At 40.7% G+C, this 19,465-nt stretch overlaps 1 protein-coding gene across 1 annotated transcript; it reads left to right on the top strand.

Annotated features, from left to right (window-relative positions):
• Positions 1-2,881: 2,881 nt before the first annotated feature.
• Positions 2,882-3,973, top strand: LOC133923174 (histone chaperone ASF1-like). The gene is made up of 2 exons (XM_062368606.1): positions 2,882-3,073; positions 3,635-3,973. Exons 1-2 carry the CDS (start codon positions 2,882-2,884, stop codon positions 3,971-3,973), a joined length of 531 nt encoding a protein of 176 aa, XP_062224590.1.
• Positions 3,974-19,465: the final 15,492 nt, after the last annotated feature.

The raw sequence follows: 19,465 nt of genomic DNA, 5'->3' as shown, positions 1-19,465 counted from the left end.
TTAATTACTCAAGGCTTCATGCAAATAGAAGGTTTGGATTTTGGTGAGACTTATACTCCCATAGCTAGGTTTGAGTTAATTCGTATATTACTTACCTATGCTACTCACCATGATTTCAAGTTATATCAAATGAACGTGAATAGCACTTTTCTTAATGGAACAATTTCTGAATTGGTATTTGTGGAGCAACCACACGGATTTGAAGATCCTAGGTATCCTCATCATGTGTATAAACTCCATAAGGCGCTCTATGGGCTTAAGCAAGCACCTAGAGCATGGTATGAATGTCTTAGGGATTTTTTTATCAAGAAAAGCTTTGAAATAGGCAAAGTCGATTCTACTATTTTCACTAAAAATGTTGATAATGATTTATTTGTGTGTCAAATATATGTCAATGACATTATATTTGGTTCTACTAACAAAATATTTTGTGAAGAGTTTGAAATGTCAATGATGGGAGAGTTGAAGTTTTTTCTAGGATTTCAAATTAAACAACTCAATGAAGGGACCTTCATATGTCAAACCAAGTACATCAAAGATATACTCAAGAAGTTTGACATGGAGAATGCAAAGCCTATCAAGACTCCCATGCAAGCCGATGGACACCTTGACCTCAACGAAAATGGGAAGGCCGTGGATCAAAAGATATATCGCTCCATGATAGGATCTTTGTTTTATCTTTGTGCACCTAGGCCCGATATTATGCTTAGTATGTGCATGTGTGTAAGATTTCAAGTCACTCTAAAATAGTGCCATTTAGTGGATGTCAAGAGAATTCTTAGATATTTGGTTCATACTCCTTACCTTGGCTTATCGTAACCAAAAGGTTCATCATTTGAACTCATCGGCTATTCGGATTCCGATTATGCCGTTTGAAAAGTGGATAGGAAAAGTACATCCAAGACTTGCCAATTCTTGGGTAGGTCCCTAGTGTCTCTTGGGTAGGTCCCTAGTGTCTTGGTCATCAAAGAAATAAAATTCCGTAGCTATATCCACCGCCAAAGCCAAGTATGTTGCTACGGGCGCTTGTTGTGCACAACTACTTTGGATGAGGCCTTGAGAGACTATGGCTACAATATGACCAAAGTCCCACTTTTGTGTGACAATGAGAGTACCATAAAAATAGACAACAGTCCCGTACAACACTCAAGAACAAAACACATATACATCCGTCACTATTTCTTGAGAAACCACTCAACCAAAAAACAACTAGCCAATATCCTCACCAAGCCACTAGATGAGCAAAGGTCTTGTCCACTAGATTCTCGCAACGTGGCTTGGTATACTACATGAAATTAATTGTTTTAGCTTCATTGCTTTAATAGCTAGAGGTTTGTGAAATTTTCTTTTGAGTGCTATTTTTTGAAAATATTTGATTCTTCGATCTTATGATCATAATTTGCTACTTGTGATCATAGCTATGCATTGTTGCTTGTTGGCTGATCACAATTGGTAAAAATATCTTATATGTCCAACAATCCTTCTCCCAAAAACCTTCATCAATTTTTCAGCTCAAAAATCTTCTGTCAGATACAGAACCCGGATAGTCCGGCCCAGCTCGGAGTACCCGGATTCTGGAAGTCCTCAGCTCCTTGGCCACATCTATCGAGTTAACAGAACCCGGAGTCTCCGAGTGAACCCAGATACTCCAGATTATGTCACTCAACCTGGAGGATCCAGGTTTCCCTCCGAGAAGACCTTCTTGGTTTGAAGGTTTACTCCAACCCGGAGTCCTCGGGTCCACCCGGATACTCCGGGTAAGTCAGTCTTTTTCTTTTTAACCCGAAGTGTTACCCCTTCACTTCATCTTTTACCTCTTCCTTCATCCTCTCACTGTGGTCATCTCCCCTTCGGCGACTAAGAGATTCCATCGGGGACTCTTTCAAGTTCTTCATCTTTTGATCCTCTCCATTGGCCGGATTATCCAGACCTCCCTCCAGATCATCTGTGGAATCATCGGTTGGACCTAAAGGTAACCCTAAAGACCTTCTTTTCCCGATCTCTCAATGTCCTTATCTAGAGTTGATTTCTTTTGGTAAAGATGATCTATATCCTTCCTAGAGTCTCATATTTCAATGTTTTGGAAATGCATTGGAAAAATGACCAAAATACCATATCCTTCCCCTGGAGTCGGGCTACCCGAAGTATCTGGGTTGGCCCGGATACTCTGGGCTGTCCAGATTGGTTCATCTGAGCGATGTTCATAAATTTAAATCTTGTGCAATCCTTCTTGAATCTCAAGCATTCTATTCATATCTATCTCAGGGTATATCAAGATGGGTCGTGACAACTCTCAAACTTATCAAAGAAGGACGAAAGCTCGATTTGATCCGCATGCTCAAAGTGACGCTCCTCCGCAGCTGGCTAAATCTGGTGGAAATGGGAGTGGCAGTGGCAGTGGCAGTGGCAGCGGCAATGACCATGGGCATGTCCACAAGGCCACTAAAAGGATGCTGGTCCCGTCGAGCGGGATTCGGATTGAAGAACCAGCTCAAACCACCAATGTGCCTCTTGGCACTACCTTGCCTAGAAGGAGAACAAAGAAGGCAGCTAATAGAGGGAAAGGCAAAGTTGTGGCTTCAAATCAAGAGATCATGGAGAAGAAAGTGATGAGGAACAAGAAGAAAGGGTCTATGTGCAACCTTTAAAGCTTCACCAACCACTCAAAACCTGCACTTTATTTGATGTGCTCAGAAGAATGGTGGATTAAATGAAAAGGGCTGAAAGGGGTAAGAAAGAAAGGGATGAAGATCCCTTTGACTATGAGAAGAGTATGACGAATCATTGCTTTTGGAATGACTTTCAGGCAGATTTTTATGAAAGTGTGATCCTCAAGAAGAAGAAACCCGTCTCTCCTATGCAATGAATAGACTGGGATTATATGGCTAGCAATGATGATCCTATCTTCAATGAGGTCACTACAGCATGTGAATACAAAAGGATCAAAAGAATCCTGGGGTTGAAGTATGATTGGAGTGTTGAGGTTATAGCTCAGTTCTATGCCACACTCAAATTTGACCATGAGGAGAACCAAACGATGCAATGGATGATAGAAGGAGAGATATCAAATCAAGTATAGAACATTTGGTCGCTTGTTTGGTTTTGATATCCGTGATTCAAGCAAGACTAAAATCCATACTGAGCAGCAACTAGCTTCTGATGAATTGGATTTTATGTATGAGAATCAAGGTCTACAAATGTCTAAATTTCTTGTTCCGTGCCACTTTAACTCTAAAAGTGGGGATGCCACTACCGTTCAAGGGATAACCAGAAATTTGCTTGCTAGAATGGCTAGTGAAAGTGAACCTTTTAGTGTGGTGGATTCATCTGTGAAGAAATTCATATTACATCCTACACACCTAGCAGGAGTTGTATCTATGCCCCTTACATCATGTACATGATTCAAAAGGTCACAAAGAAGAACTTCTTTAAAGAAGTGATGCATGAACCCTATAAGGTGAGGTTGATTAGCTCAAAATCCACTCCCTCTATGCCACCTTCCCATCCTTTGACTGCTCCTAGTGCCTCTCAAAGGACTGCACCAAGGTGTACACCTTCCTCTCATAGCACACTATCCTTTCTCAAGAGCGCACTCAAAGTTATTTTTAATGTTTACACTCATAATGATTTAAAGATAAAGGAATATAAAGACAAGACAAATATGAGGTTGAGAATGTTTGAGGAGAGGCAAAAGGCTATCTATGCTAATTTGAGAATTGAGCCTCCTTGCTCTCCAGTTGCCTCAGAAGAAGATGTGAGTGAGCCAGAAGTTTTTGAAAATCCTTGGAGTTGGTATGATGAAGCTCAAGCTACTGCTGGGGGCACCGGAACATCTCATGCTCAAGAAATAGAAGAAGAATCCGAAGAAGAGGAAGAAGACTGTGGTGGTGCCGAGGAAAGTACTCAAGATGATGATGATGCTAGTGGACGTGGGGATGAAGACGAAAATGAGGAGTATGAGGGAAGCAACTAGTTCTCCGTCTTTTTCTCTTTCTTTTTGGTGCTTGATGCCAAAGGGGGAGAGATGTCTCAGTTTATTCCTTTTTCATTTCCGTTGGACATGTAAGCATATTGTAATAATCTGTGATGACTATGTGTGGTGTGCTTGATGTCGTACTTTAAATTTGTAAGGACTTAAGTTGTTAGTGTGAAATAATGCTATGTGATGTGATGCTTGATGTAATGCTTGACGTGATGCCATTGTAATAATCCTAAGATAGATCATGTCATACGCATCACGTTTATCATGTTCACTCATACTTGTTGCACCCCAAGAATGCTAAGATATAGGGGGGGGGGGGCTCTTGCAAAATTCCTTCAAATATGTGCATTAATCGTGATGTCAAAATTCAAACTTATCTAATGCACACATTTAGGGGGAGCTCACAATATATCTTAGGATTCAAAATATTTATTTTAAAATATCTTTTGTGAGATTTAATCGTGTTGTCATCAATCACCAAAAAGGGGGAGATTGAAAGTGCATCTAAGCCTCCTATGTGGGTTTTGGATAATTGATGATAAATGATTGAGGGACTAATAAGTTTAATGAGGTTTTGTACAGATATTAGTCCCTTTAAAGAAGTAAAATGATATTGGCGTCCCTCAAAAAGAAAAGAGAAACGGCATATAGTTACTCAATAGATTAAATTTATTTATTTTCGAATTTGAGTATATGTGCATTGTACTATCAAGAGGGATGAATTTAGATTGACTTGAAGTTGTCTCAGTGCTCAAATAGCTCTTCTAGATCAAAGATGAGAGACACATATCTCCCCACGAACACCGGATGTTTTAAAAAATTGTCGGGACCCAGAGTCTTCGGGTTGGCCCGGATACACGATCATCAATGACGAGTGCATTTACCACCTGTCACTAATGACCGAGTACTAGTGACGGTGTGGAAATCTACCTGACACTGATGACAGAGTCATTAGTGATGCGTGGTAAATACACTCATCAATAATGACTCGGTCTTTAGTAACAGGTCATAAATACACCCATCACTGATAAGCGAGACATTAGTGAGGGGTGGTAAATGCACCCGTCACTAGAACTCAGTCATTAGTGATAGGTGGTAAATGCACTCATCACTAATGACCATCAGTAATAACGAGTAACAGGTCTGCTCAGGTCATAGGAGACACAACTTAGTGACGGGTATGTATTATCACCCGTCACTGGTGACCAGTATTAGTAATGGGTTGGTGCCTATCACTAATGGATCATCATTAGTGATGCGATAAGAGTGACGGGTACAGGTCCCATCACTAATGAAGTTTATCACCCGTCACTAGTGACATGTTCTAACATAGTGTATCAAAGCCAGTTCGTAGCTAAAATTGGTGGTGATAAGTATATAAACTGGCAAAGTAAGCTCAAGAGTTGGCAACGATACGCTGGTTTGTTACATGAATTGGAAGCGATATGTAAAATCGGTTAATCACTGCTAATTTAAAAACAGGTAGCAATGACTTTTTTTAATTAGTATCTACTATTACGAACAGGAGTCTTCATCCTAGTAGGATAAGAATGATAGTATAGTACACCTCTTATGAGTCCTAATTAGTAGGTGTAGTCTAGCCCTGTTGCCAGATGTATTGCTCTGCATGGCTCGCCTTGGTTCATGATGCTCGCAAGCTGCTCATACGCAACTAGAGCTTCCCAAAGGGCAGAATCGAGCCACAATTCATGGCGACCTTGAGTGAGCCGATCCAAGATGACTTGTACAAGTAAAACTGCAATTGTCTTTTGCGCATATGCAGATGCTTTTTTGTTATTGCATTATCCGTGTGGTATGTAAATAGCCAATCGCTATTTGAGGGTTTCCCTGATCAGTACAACAGTTTCGATTTTTGCCGACGGTTATTTACGAGGTTTTAGTAGTATTTAGTATTTTTTTCTCGAGTGGCCGACGATTTCTCAGTATAATTTATATCTTTCCCGCAAAACACCAACCAATATATATAATTCCCAACAGACTCAGCCTCACAGTATTTAGATACTTCATAAAAAATATTACAAACTACCGGCCACTTGTAAATAAAAACTGCTGGGAAAATTCGTTAAACGTATTGTTAGTATTCTGAAAGAGAGGATGCATGCTCACATTCTAGACTTCTAATTTACAGCTGGTACTACTAGTGTTATGTGGTGTACTATATTTGTCACGTTTTTATGTGATGCGCAAGCGCATGCATGTTTAATTTAGCATGATAAATGTGACTTGTTTTACCTGTAGAGCTAAATTAAAACATGTTCAAGTGCATATGTATGTAGCTCATTAACATGTTCATGATCAAATACTGTATGCGTCACAAAAAAATATTGATACCAATGCTAGCGAAGGCACATGTCAAGTCCAAGTTTCTGAACTCGAGACCAGTCCTTTTCCCTTCCTGGTTTATGATGCCTAAATATATCTGGAACGTCCCAAGGATTTCACGTCAATCACGACCGCTTTAAAATCGAGTTCCTGAGTATACCAATGTGACAGACTATTGCAGTCGGTTCCAAAAAACCGCCGGTAAAAATAGTTCTTCTAGTCAGTTTTTCATTCCAGGGCTGTTAGATTATCACAGTCAGTCGTAAAAGTATTATCCTCGTCAGTTGCTATCATAAATCAACTAGGTTAATATGAGGTATTACCCTAATCAGTTCTGGACTGGAACCTGTAACACCTTACTTTTCAAGATTTTACAACTTTTAATAAAAATTAACATTAGTGAGAAGCTTCACCGGTAGAGTAATTTAAAATATAATTTTATAAACAACAAAGTAACTTAGGTTATTATTTCTTATGTATTGCATGCTAAATTTTACTATGATCCAGTTAAACGCATTAGAGTTCCTTTTCCTTTTCCTTTCTCTTTGGTGTTTCGAGTGAAAATATTTTGAAAAGATTTTTACAAAACTCAATAATAAATCTTAATGGATGGAATTCAAAATTCTTGAATTCATCATCTGTTCAATCCTTGATCATATCTGATCCTTCTCTAGTTCAATTTAAATCTTATCAAAATCCTTGTCTAAAGTCAATCTTTCCGTTTTCTCAAATCCTATCTAAATTCAAATTCAAATTTAAACCATATTCAAATTTTTCTCCAAAAGTATTTTTCTAAAACACTATATATGCCTAAAGTGCCCTAGGCCAAATCCTACCTAAGCCCAACTCCTTGGCCAGCACTCAAGTCTTCTAGAAACCCAACAAAAAGGATCCACAAAATCTGTAAATATTTATGGAGTTCTAAATAGCCTCATCTTACAATACAATTTCTGAGTTCAAGACGGCCTTAAATACAAATCTTGATAATACAAAAGTTGTAGGTCTCATTGAGTGCTTTGATTTACACCTATGAAAGTTCCATTTTGGATAATAGATATGGGAGTTATGGCCCCCGAAATCAGTGCTGCGCAGATAAGTCTGAGTTCAAACAGTTTATCTTGTGACGCATTTTTAGAAATCAAGATAACGTTTTCAGAAGTTTCAATGAATACAAAGTTGTATATCGTTTCGAGTACTATAAGATAGACTCTAGAAACATCCAATTTGGAGTTCTGACGATAGAGATATCATCATCGGAATAGAAAGCTACAAAAAATGAAATCCTAACCGACTTGAACTCGAACCCGAGTCGTGACCGGCTTGGACTTCACCACAGCCAGTCACCCCAACCCTATAAATAGGAGCTGCACACCCTCCCCTGCCCCTATTCCATGCCTCTAGACCCGAGCCATTATTGTTGCCCTGCCCGTTCGCCGCTGCCGCCCGTGATGCACTACGTCACCGTCTCGATGACCTCCTCCCCGATCTTTGCAGCAAGGTGAAGACCAAAACATCCTCCTCCTCCTTTCCCCTGTACCGCTGTTATGTGCAGGACCAAACCAATCCATAGTCCCCTCGGAGCTCTCGCTGCGCCGCTATGGTCATCATCGTTGGGGACAGGCACACGACCGCTGATTGGCATCGGCTTTCCCAGCCAACTATTGCACCGATCGCCATGCCCTTTCACCAGCATATGCCACTAGTATCCCTTAACCACCCCCACCAAAACAGTTCAATCAGTAGAGCACCTGCCCAAACTCATGCCATAGATTTGTGTTCCCAGGAAATATGAATGTTTTTGTTCAAACGGCTTCTCAAATCTAATAGCCAATCTATGGAAACACATGCATCTTCATCGCTTCGTCTGGACGCAGCCACAATTGAACCTGAGAGCAGTCGTTGCTACTTTGCTACTATCTCGGATGACCCCTTCTAAAACCAACCATACCACTGAGTTAGCCTTTCCACGTTCTATACTGTGCTTCCTTCGTCTCGCTGAAACGCCACCGAAGCCCAATGTCAATGTCAATGGTCACGCGCCCGATCGCCATCTCTGATGAAACCCGAGCCGTCACTGATACGCAAAGTCGCCAGCAGTATCCTTAACCCAGCAACACAACCTCCATTCATTTGATCCATCATGGGCAGTTGAGACTAGACCTCAGCGTACCCCTTCATTAATGTAAGTCGATGCTTAAATGGCATGCCAAGTCAGCACCACATCATCCTTCTTAGTCTAGTCAGTGAAGTCTAGTCAGCCCTATACTTTCCGAACCCTGCGTAATGATGTTGTCAAGCCTGACACGATGATTGTGCAATAAAGTCTTTTTTCACAGGAAGATAATTTCGGTAAACCAGCTTTCCTTTTCAACCTAATCCATCTCCCAAAAGCTTATTCTCCTTCATTCTAACCACGATTTAGGAAATTCTTGCGTCCAAATTCTTCTATCTTAACCTATCCAACCATAGTATTTTTTAAGTATTTTTATGATGTTTGATATGCTATTCTTAGTGTTTTTCTTTGTGTTGTTTGTCGGTAGTTCTCGTGATTAGTGAATAATGTTTCGGAAACAGTTCGAGAGACTTCAAGACCAAGGTTTCAACAACACTGACCAGCATTTGGGTGAAATACAAGTGTACTCCTTGATCATATTGCTCCGATGATTTAAATTATTTTGTTTTATAAAATTGTATGCATTGTCAATGATGGGTAGTCACCTATGTTAGGGTTTACCTAGTTCTCCATTATCATTCCTTGAAGCTTTAAGAGATGTTATGGTTCAGTCATGGGTAGAGATGCTTAGCCTTGCTGTTGGGGTATTGGGAATGTCTTATACATGATTAATGGACATATGCAACTATGATGATAAACTTAATATAGCAATATGAAAGCTTAGGTCTTGAGCAAAGAAGGTGATGATGGTGGTCATGGTTATGTTGTTAGCCTATGTGGTTGTGGTTTGGGTGTTGCGTATACCTAGTGATGCTTTGTTGGTTAGTCCTTACTCAAGTAACCTAAGTAAGGACCAATTTGTGGAGCAACAAATTAAGAAGTACCGTACCAACCACAGGGCTGATATGGGTAAGGTTTGACATACTAGTAAAAGTTCTATCTAGTATGTGTCATTTCAGGCACAAAAGGGGGCTTCTGGGTAGGAAAGAAACATTGTGTAAATCCTAGCAGTGAAATGTAGTGAGCAGATGCATACCGGAGTTAGCTCTAGTTAGTGGTAATGGCATGCAGTGATCTCCAGGCAGTACACCATAGGAAGTGTTCTAAGTATTTCATAAACATGACAATATGGAAATCACGACTCGTGGGTAAAGTTGGACAACCTCTGCAGAGTGTAAAAACTGCTATAACAACCGTGTCTGCGGTTATGGAAGACTTGGATCCTCACATGATTAGTTGGTGGTGGAATGGTTATGATTATTTTTATGATGGTACTGGATAGTATGTTTGCTGATAGCTCTGACCAAGGTGTTGACCTTGGTGGTGTTATTTTGGTGGGTTGTTGGATTAATCTTCACTTAATTTAATGTTTTTACTTAATTGTCTTTTATTATTTGCATTTATGGAAATAAACCCCTGTGTCAGCTTGTCCTTGTTATATGCCTGTGTCTCATTATTCTCCTAAACACTTGCTGAGCACTTGTTCTCACTCTTGCTATTTTCCCTATGCCATGCGACATGCGTGTTGTTGCTCAGTGAGTGAAGATGTTGAAGACTATCAAGATGAGGATGTGACGTTCTAGGTACGTGTCTCTTGGTCGGTTGCCTATGGTGTTGTTCCGCACCAGTGCTTCTGTTCCATTACAAATCTACTTAGAAGACAATATATGTCATTCGATGTAAGCGTTAAACATTTATTCTATAAAAGTATTGCTTTTGTTACATCACCTATGACATCCTTATATGCGTTAAATATCCTGGGCACACATAAGCCGCATCTGATTTTGTTCGTTAAAACCGGGTGTGGTAGAGGTGGTACCAGAGTCATACTGATCGCAGGACGCAAGCCTAGATAGGGTGGTCCTGACATAAGGTCATATTTTAAAAGCCTATTTTGAAGAAAAAAAAAACCCATCCCCATGATTTTCTACTCTGTGGTCACATGTGTTATCTTCAACATAGCCAAAGCAAGCCTCGAGTCGAGCAATTGACATGAGTGCTAAGTTGTCTAGAAACCAGGCACTCTTCTCGTAACTGTTAGTATAGGCCGGAGCTCCAGCATACGTCTAGTCATTACAACCAGAAGGAGGAATGTTTCACTAATCCGCACCCTTTGAGGAATTTCAGACACCCGTTAGTGAGGATACAATGTTCCAATTGTGACAAACAGAATCATTGTGAGGAAGATCGCCCTAAGATGGATATCCAACTCTTTTGCCCACGAAAGAGTTGGTCAAAGGAAGATGTGCAACTTTATATCCATAAACGAAGAGCTTAAGACGAAGCCCTTAGCCTAGCCATGAGTCATTGTTCTATCAATGGATGTTCCATGAGAGCTTGCACAATTACTATCCAGAAGGTGTGTTTCCACTGTGGAGATCTTACACACTGGGTAAAAGATGCCACAAGAAGTATCCCGCTCGGAACCGGACCAACCCTCAACCTCAGATGAAGACCTCAGTTCAGTATTCAGGTTGTCATGACTTTCAAATAGCAACTCAAGACAGTTAAGCTAAACAAGATAACGTCAAGCCCAAAGAAGCTCAGTAGGCACAAAAAAGTTGAGAGTGGTATATTACATGTCAAATGCTACCTTGTAAAAAAAATGTGGTCCTGATGTTGGAATCTCCTTATGTTATCTCTTCGTATCATTAAAGATGTTGCTTAAGTATAATCTGTTTAAGGCTTGAATGGAAATTTTGTTTTCCCTCGTCCTACCTGACAAAATGTTAATGTTTCTCCGCTTTATCTCTAGAATGTCTACATCTCAAGAACTAGAAATGTATGTCAAAGAAGTCCAATCTTTTTAAGAGGGGTAGACCTTCTAGCCGATCTATTCGTTTTGGAAACCAAAGACACAAATGTTGTTCTTGGAAATGGCTAGTCAGCAAGGGTAATGGAGTAATGAGAGGTGCCAAAGGAAGGACCACACTTGGAAGCTGCACTTCGATCCCAGAAGTGACTGTCAAGAACAAGTACAACAGTTGAAGATGCCAGAAATGAAATGTTTGAAAAAAAATTACATACTCAGGGAACTCAATCAAAAATTTCTTGAGACAATTGGCAAAGCCGTCAAAACCAAAGTGATCAGTGTATGTCAGTGCAATGATGTCACCACTCAGAAAAAAAGAGAGAGCAATTTGGAAAGCGAGAATAAAATCTGAAGGCCATGTTCCCTTATCTCTTTTCAGATCTGTCCGAATCTCGAGGGCGAAATTCCTTTTAAGGGAGGTAGATTTGTAACACCCTACTTTCCAAGATTTTACAACTTTTTAAATTTTCCAACATTAATGAGTAACTTCACCACTAGAGTAGTTTAGAACATATTTGTATAAACAACCAAGCAACCTAGGTTATTATGTCTTATGCGGCGCATGCTGAATTTTGCTAGGATCCAGGTAAACACATTAGAGTTCTTTTTTCCTTTTCCTTTCTCTCTGGTATTTCAAATGAAAATGTTTTGAAAATATTTTTTACAAAACTCAACAATAAATCTTAATGGTTGGAATTCAAAATCCTTGAATTTATCATCTATTCAGTCCTTAATCATACCTGATCCTTCTGTAGTTCAATTCAAAACTTATCCAAATACTTGTCTAAAGTCAATCTTTTTGTTCCCTAAAATCCTATCCAAATCAAAATTTAACTCCAAACCCTATTCAAATTTCTCTACAAAAGTTTATTTTCTAAAACCCCAGATATACCTAAAGTGCCCTTGGGCCCAATCCTGCCCAAGCCCAAGCCCTTTTGCACTCAAGTCTTCTAGAAGCCCCAACAATAAAGATCCACGAAATCTATAAATATTTGCTGAGTCCTAGATTGTCTCATCTTCCAACCCAGTTTCTGAGTTAAAGACAGTCTCAAATACAAATCTTGAAAATACCAATATTGTAGGTCTCATCGAGTGCTTCGATTTGGACCTATGAAAGTCCCCTTTTAGATAATGGACATGTGAGTTATGGCTCCCGAAATCAGTGCTACGCAGATAAGTCTGAGTTCAAACAGTTTAACTTGTGACGCATTTTTGAAAATCAAGATGGCATTTAAGGAAGGTCTAATGAATACCGAAGTTATAGATCCTTTTGATTCTACAAGATAGAGTTCAGAAAAGTCCAATTTGGAGTTCTAATGGTGGAGATATCATCATCGGAATAGAGAGCTGCGAAAAAAAAAATCCTAACCGACTTGAACTTGAACCCGAGTCGTGGCCGGCTTTCACTCCACCACGGTCAGCAGCACCCAACCCTATAAATAGGAGCTGCACGCCCTCCCCTACCCCTATTCCATGCCCCTAAACCCTAGTTGCTACTGCTTCCCTAATGTTCGTTGCCACCGCCCGTGATGCGCTACGTCACCGTCTCGATGACCTCCTCCCCAATCTTCACAGCAAGGTAAAGACCAACCCATCCTCCTCCTCCTTTCCCCCTGTATCACTATTATGTGCAAGCTCCAACTGATCCCTAGTCCCCTCAGTGCCCTCGCTCCGCCGCCATGGCCGTCGCCGTTGTGGATAGACACACGGCATCGGCATTTCCAGCCGACTATTGCACCGATCACCACTCCCTTTCACCCACGTGTGCCCCTAGTATCCCTTAACCACCTCACCAAAATAGTTCGGTCAGTAGAGCACCTACGCCGTTGGTATCAAGGTCGTCATGCCCGCTGTCCAGTGTTTGGTCGCATTCTGCACGCGCATCGGATTTGCATCTGTGTTCCCCATCAATCCAGAAGTTGTCTCGATGTGCCAACTACGTCATGACATGTTCCATTGAGTCTTCAAAGTGACTCAGGGATCCCTTCACTGGTTATGCAGCGACACGACAGGAACGTGGTTGCCAACTGCAGCATACTGCAACCGTCATCCATCTCATCTCCACTGATCGATCTTCCGATTAGGGGATGACCTGCCCAAACCCATGCCATAGAATTGTGTTCTGATCAGGGGATGACCTTCCGAAACCCATGCCATAGAATTGTTTTTCGATTAGGGGATCCCATCTCCACTGTGCAATGAAGCCTTTTTTCCATAGGAAGATAATTCTGGTAAACCAGGCTTCCTTTTCAGCCTAATCCATCTCCTGAAAGCCTATTCTCCTTCATCCTAACCTTGATTTAGGCAATTCTTGCGTCTAAATTCTTCTAAAATCGTAACATATCCAACCATAGTATTTTTAAAGTGTTTTGATGATGTTTGGTATGCTATTCTTATTGTTTTCCTTTGTATTATTTGTTGGTAGTTCTCATGATTAGTGAATAATGTTCTGGAAACAAATCGAGGGACTTCAAGACCAAAGTTTTGATAACACTGAGCAGCATTTGGGTGAAAGGCAAGTGTACTCCTTAATCATATTGCTCTAATGATTTAAACTATTTTGTTTTATAAAATTGCATGCATTGTCAATTTGATTGGTAGTCACCTATGTTAGGGTTTACCTAGTTCTCTCTTATCATTCCTTGAAGCTTTAAGAGATGTTATGGTTGAGTCATGAGTAGAGTTGCTTAGCCTTGCTTTCGGGATGTTGGGAAGTGTCTTATACATGATTAATAGGCATATGCAACTATAATAATAAAAACTTGATATAACAACACAAAACCTTAGTTCATGAGCAAAGAAGGTGATGATGGTGGTAATGGGTATGTTGTTAGCCTGTGTGGCTGTGGTTTGGGTGTTGCGTATACTTGGTGATGCTTTGTTGGTTAGTCTTTGTTTAAGTAACCTAAGTAAGGACTGGTTTGTGGAGCGACAATCCAAGAAGTATTGTACCGACCACGAGGCTAATATGGGTAAGGCTTGGCATACTAATTAGAGTTCTATCCAGTATGTGTCGGGTCGGGCACAAAAGGGGGCTTCTAGGTTGGAGGGAAACCCGTGTAAATTCTGGCGGTGAAACCTAGTGGGCATATGCATACTAGAGTAGGCTCTAGTTAGTGGTAATGTCATGCAGTGATCTCTTGGCAATACACTATAGGAAGTGTGCTAAGTGTTTTACAAACACGACAACATGAAAATCTCGACTCGTGGGTAAAGTTGGATAACCTTTGCAGAGTGTAAAAGCTGTTATAATAGTTGTGCCCCCGATTATAGGAGACTTTGATCCTCACATGATTAGTTGGTGGTGGAATGGTTGTGGTTATGTTTATGACAGTACTAGATAGTACGTTTGGTTATAGCTCTGACCAAGATGTTGACCTTGGTGGTGTTATTTTGGTGGGTTGTTGGATTAATCTTCACTTAATTTAATGATTTTACTTAACTGTCTTTTATTGTTCGTATTTATGAAAATAAACCCTTGTGTCAGCTTGTCCTTGTTATAAGCTAGCGTATCATATTCTCCTCAACACTTGCTGAGTGCGGCTTGTGCTCACTCTTGCTATTTTCCCTATGCCATGCGACATACGTTGTGCTACTCAGTGAGTGAAGATGTTGAAGACTATCAAGATGAGGCTGTGACATTCTAGGCGCGTATCTCTCGGTCAGTTGCCTACGGTGTTGTTGGATACCGGTGCTTCTATTCCACTGCAGATCTATTTAGAAGAGAATATATGTCATTCGATGTAACAGTTAAATGTTTTTTCTATAAAAGTATTGCTTTTGTTACTTCACCTGTGATATCCTTCTATGTGTTAAACATCCTGGACACACATAAGCCGTATCTTATTTTGTCCATTGAAACCTGGTGTGATAGAACTGACTGTAATAATGTATACATTACAGTCGATTCTGGCTAAAGACGGTCAGTGATATATCAAAAAGAAGCGCAGTAGCAACCTAATAGCAAAAAAAAAAAGAGCTTTCTCCTCCATGTGCTTGGACCCATAGTAGTAGCTTCCTCTCTCAGTTCCCTTGTCTCTTCTTCTATTTAGACCAACAACACCTCTCTCTCATTGCATAAGCATACACTCTAGATCTAAAAACCCACCATCAGAGGTGTCCAAATGGTCTTGTCAGGCCAGCCCGGCACTGGCCTAGCTAGGCATGGCCTGACTCGATAGGCCCAGCTAGTGTAACAGGTTGTGTTGTACTGGTCTGCATGCCGTGTCGGGCCAACCCGGGCACGATTGCGTCACGGTGGATGGCCGGCCCGGCGAGCACGACGGGCAAGGTGGGCACGGCGCCACGGGTAGCCCAGCAGCACACAGCCGACCCAAAAAAATTGCTACAAAATTAGAAAATAGAAAATAGACAAAAATGATATTTATTGATTGGTTGCCTCATTAAAAAAATCTTTCTATTAGAAGGAAAAAAAAGTACAACCTATGCTTCAAAAATTACATAGTTTTAGTAGATACTCCATATTTTTTCTTGCAAGATGTAATATGCTTCCTCAAGTGTCTCGTTTCACTTGTAGATTTGCACCTAATTCAAGGCTTCATATATTACACTTAGCAAATATTACATGTTCCCATACCGATGACCATGCACGCGATTTCTCGGTGTCTTGATCCATGGTTGGAACTATGGAATTGATTTGTGTCCAAGCAAGTAGAAAAGGACTAAAGGAGAGATGGCTGGCCGATGGGATCAGTGGGAGTTTGGGATGGTGGCTATTTATAGGCTAAGAAGAGAGGTGGGTGGCGGGCCGCTTTTGGAAAAAAATCAAAAATCAAAAATCAAAAATAATAGGGCACATAATTAATTCTAAAAATGAGCTTTATTGATATGTTGCCTCGTTAAAAACTTTTCTAGTAAAGAAAAAAGAGTATAACATAGCTCAGAAAATTGAAAATTACACGTTCTCATCAACATCTAGATACAATTTTTTTAATAAATCTTCAAGTTCAGTGTTCTCTGTAGTGTATTGCATTTGTGCTTAAGCTTGTTCCTAGTCTTTTACTATGGTAAGTATTTCCAACATCTCACTTGTAAGACTTGTTCTTCTCCCTTCAAATATCCTTCTAGTAAGACTGAAGACAGCCTCTGAAGAAACTATAGATATGGGGAGCGTGCTAATAGTGAAAGCACTGGATAATTTGTCTTGTGCTCATGCCACCATCACTACTGCAGAAACCCCCTTCACTACCGGTTTTGTAGCCAGTAGTGGGCAACAAGCAGTGATAATCAAGGACTATCGCTACCGGCTCAGTGAAACAGCAGTGAAGGAGGTTATCACTGCCGGCTGAAGGATTTGGCCGGCAGTGATACCCAAGGCATCACTGCCGGCTAAAGCCTTTGGCCAAGAGTGATTCGCTGGAATCACTGCCAGCTAAAGGTTTCAGCCAGCAGTGTTTTCCCTCTCCTCCCTCCTTTGTCCTCCCTCTCTTTGTCCTCTTTTTACTCCCTCTCTCTCCTCGATCTCTCCATCTCTCTCTCAATACATGCATACAATGATACACATATTTATTATAAATCAATAATAAAAGCACCTTCATTAATACATAGTAATGAACATATATTACAAGTCGGGCATCGACAAATACACATATATACATAATAGTTCTCACAGGTCACCCCCTGAAAAGTCGGTTGAGTTGAGCTAGTCCAGTATCCCTCTACCTCTCCTGCGATGAGGACCGCATCTCCGCACTGACGACTGATAGCGCGTGTACGTCTGGGGACGTCGAGGGGGGGATGATGGTGGAGCGAAGGACTCGGCCACGCCTGATCGACCGTGGCGTCACATATACTCCAGGCTCACCGACGTGTCAAATACATCAAAGTCTGATACAAGACGCCTCTACGGTTTGAGCCTTCGGCCTCCTCCGCAGCACACTGACGGGTCACCCTCTCATCCTCCTCCTCCTGGGCACGCTTACGAGACGCTGCTTTTTGCTCCTCCGCAGTGCACAGCTAATGGGTCAGCCTCTCATCCTCCTCCTCCTAGGCACGCTTACGGGATGCTGTTTCTTGCTCCTCCACAGTGCACAGCTGATGGGCCATCCTCTCATCCTCCTCCCGTGCACACTTACTGGCCATTACTTCTTGCTCCTCCTTCGCATCATCGTTGGAAGGCCATTCTGTCGAAGAGTCGTCCAACAATACCAACTTCGCATCATACATAGTAATTCACATATAATTCATTAATAAATAGTAATTAATATTATTAATTAATATTGTGTCAATTGGTGAAATATAATATGTTATCAAGCCCATTGGTAGCCTTCCTCCTTGTTGCATACTCTCTTCTAGAAGGTACAGTGTCATCTGAAGGTTTCTCAGCGTGGATGGCACGATCAATTTATGAAACTCGCTATTTGGGTTGATAACATGTTCCAAGAAGAACCTGACCATCTGTTCTTGAAGGGTATGTATTTCTGCAGGTTGTAACACACTTGTATGTAGTTTGGAGCGCTGCATTTGAAGAATCAAAAGAATTAGTCCTTGAACACGTGTAGAAATTGAAAAGAATGCATCAATATATTATTTCATACCTCAAGATCATTGAATCTAACACCATCTCTGTCCGGGCTGAATGCATGCATGAAAGTAAGAACATAAAATGTGCAGAGATTGTTGTCGAGTGGCTGCCTCATACGCTTAAAGAGGAAAGGATTCGTTAGTGAAATAAATTGAACCTTTTTATTCAGTAGGAAATGCAAGACATGAATATGGATTGTGCATCAGAAAGTTGGTTTATACATCATACTGCTTTCTAAATGGAAAGTGGATAATACTCGTTTTGTGATATCTTTTGTACACCCTGCACGTGAATATGAATACCAATTAAACTTAGATACAATCATCGAGAAGATTAAATGATCGAGTTAACCTATTTAGCATGTTGATGAGGTGTTGGTAAGTCGTCTTATCTCTCTTTTGTGAGTCCAAGACAATGATCTTGCTCAAGTCTGTGTGGATGACAAAGAGGATCCAATAAAAACTGCAGAATATGTCATCATAGCAAATTAGTATTAAAATCGAGTTGCACATAAAATAAGGACGCCCAGGCACGTAAACACGTAATCATAGTTGTAGGGTAAAAGTATGAATTTCTTGTTTTAGTGGTGAAGCAGACACTTCAATAAGTAGTCCTCGGTGAAGTCTGGATTCTTCGTTACAAGTTTATGGTTCACAAGCCCAGGATCGATGAATCCTACTTTCTTATCTAAGTCTTGTTTGTATGATTAGATCTCCATTCTATGAAAGAGAGAAGTTAGCTATGCAATTTTAAGGTACAAGAATATATACATGCATTATATGCATAAGTCACTTACAGAGTCCACACTCTGACTATAGCCACATCAAGGGTATGTTCCTTGTATAGTTCATACAAGTGCAAGAATTATAACCAGAAGAAGCCATCCTCATTGAGGAAATATTCATCCCTGTATCTTATGGGAAACGCCTGAAAATCCTGTCTTGACTGCTCTAAATACCACTGAAGTAATCGGCGCATTTGAGTTGTAAGGTTTCTTTCTATATCTGGTTTGACCAAAGGTTTGCTCAACTCAAACAGCCATGAAACATCTAACTTTGATATATCCACTTCCATAGTAAGCCGTGCTAGTTCCTCTGATGTTATTCTTGAATCAGCTAGGAAGTCTGCAATGCTTGAAGCATCCTTAATGATTAGGTATGGTTTGCTCTTGGCAAGCTTCTTGCTTATGTATTCATAGTCAGTCGGCAGCTTACTTGAAGCCGCCCCCATCTATTTAGCTTTTTCCCATGAAAAATTTTAAGGCATCTTCAAGCACAACAGGCTTCGGTGGAGGTGGTGGAGGATGAAAATGAGATGTGACACTTACATCCATAATCTTTTTTGGTTTCCTCAGCAGTGAGTGAATATATATCCTTGGGTTCTGCCAACTTCTTAGATGCCACTGACTTCTTAGATGATGTCGTTTGCTTGGATATTACAAAATCTTATCTTGTTTTTCGAGCTGATGGTTGGCTTCTTGAGCGATGGACTTCTTCAAGGCGATGGCTGAGGAGGTGGACTACTTTTGGGAGATGACGGAGGAGAGGGGAATCTTCGAGGTGACGGTGGCCCGGGGTGTAGTGGAGAGTAGAGTTTTTCAGGAGCTGTCCA

Source organism: Phragmites australis, chromosome 6 (genome assembly GCF_958298935.1).
Source record: "Phragmites australis chromosome 6, lpPhrAust1.1, whole genome shotgun sequence".
In the NCBI taxonomy this organism is placed as follows: Eukaryota; Viridiplantae; Streptophyta; class Magnoliopsida; order Poales; family Poaceae; genus Phragmites; species Phragmites australis.
This window is presented reverse-complemented; position numbering and strand designations above follow the sequence as displayed.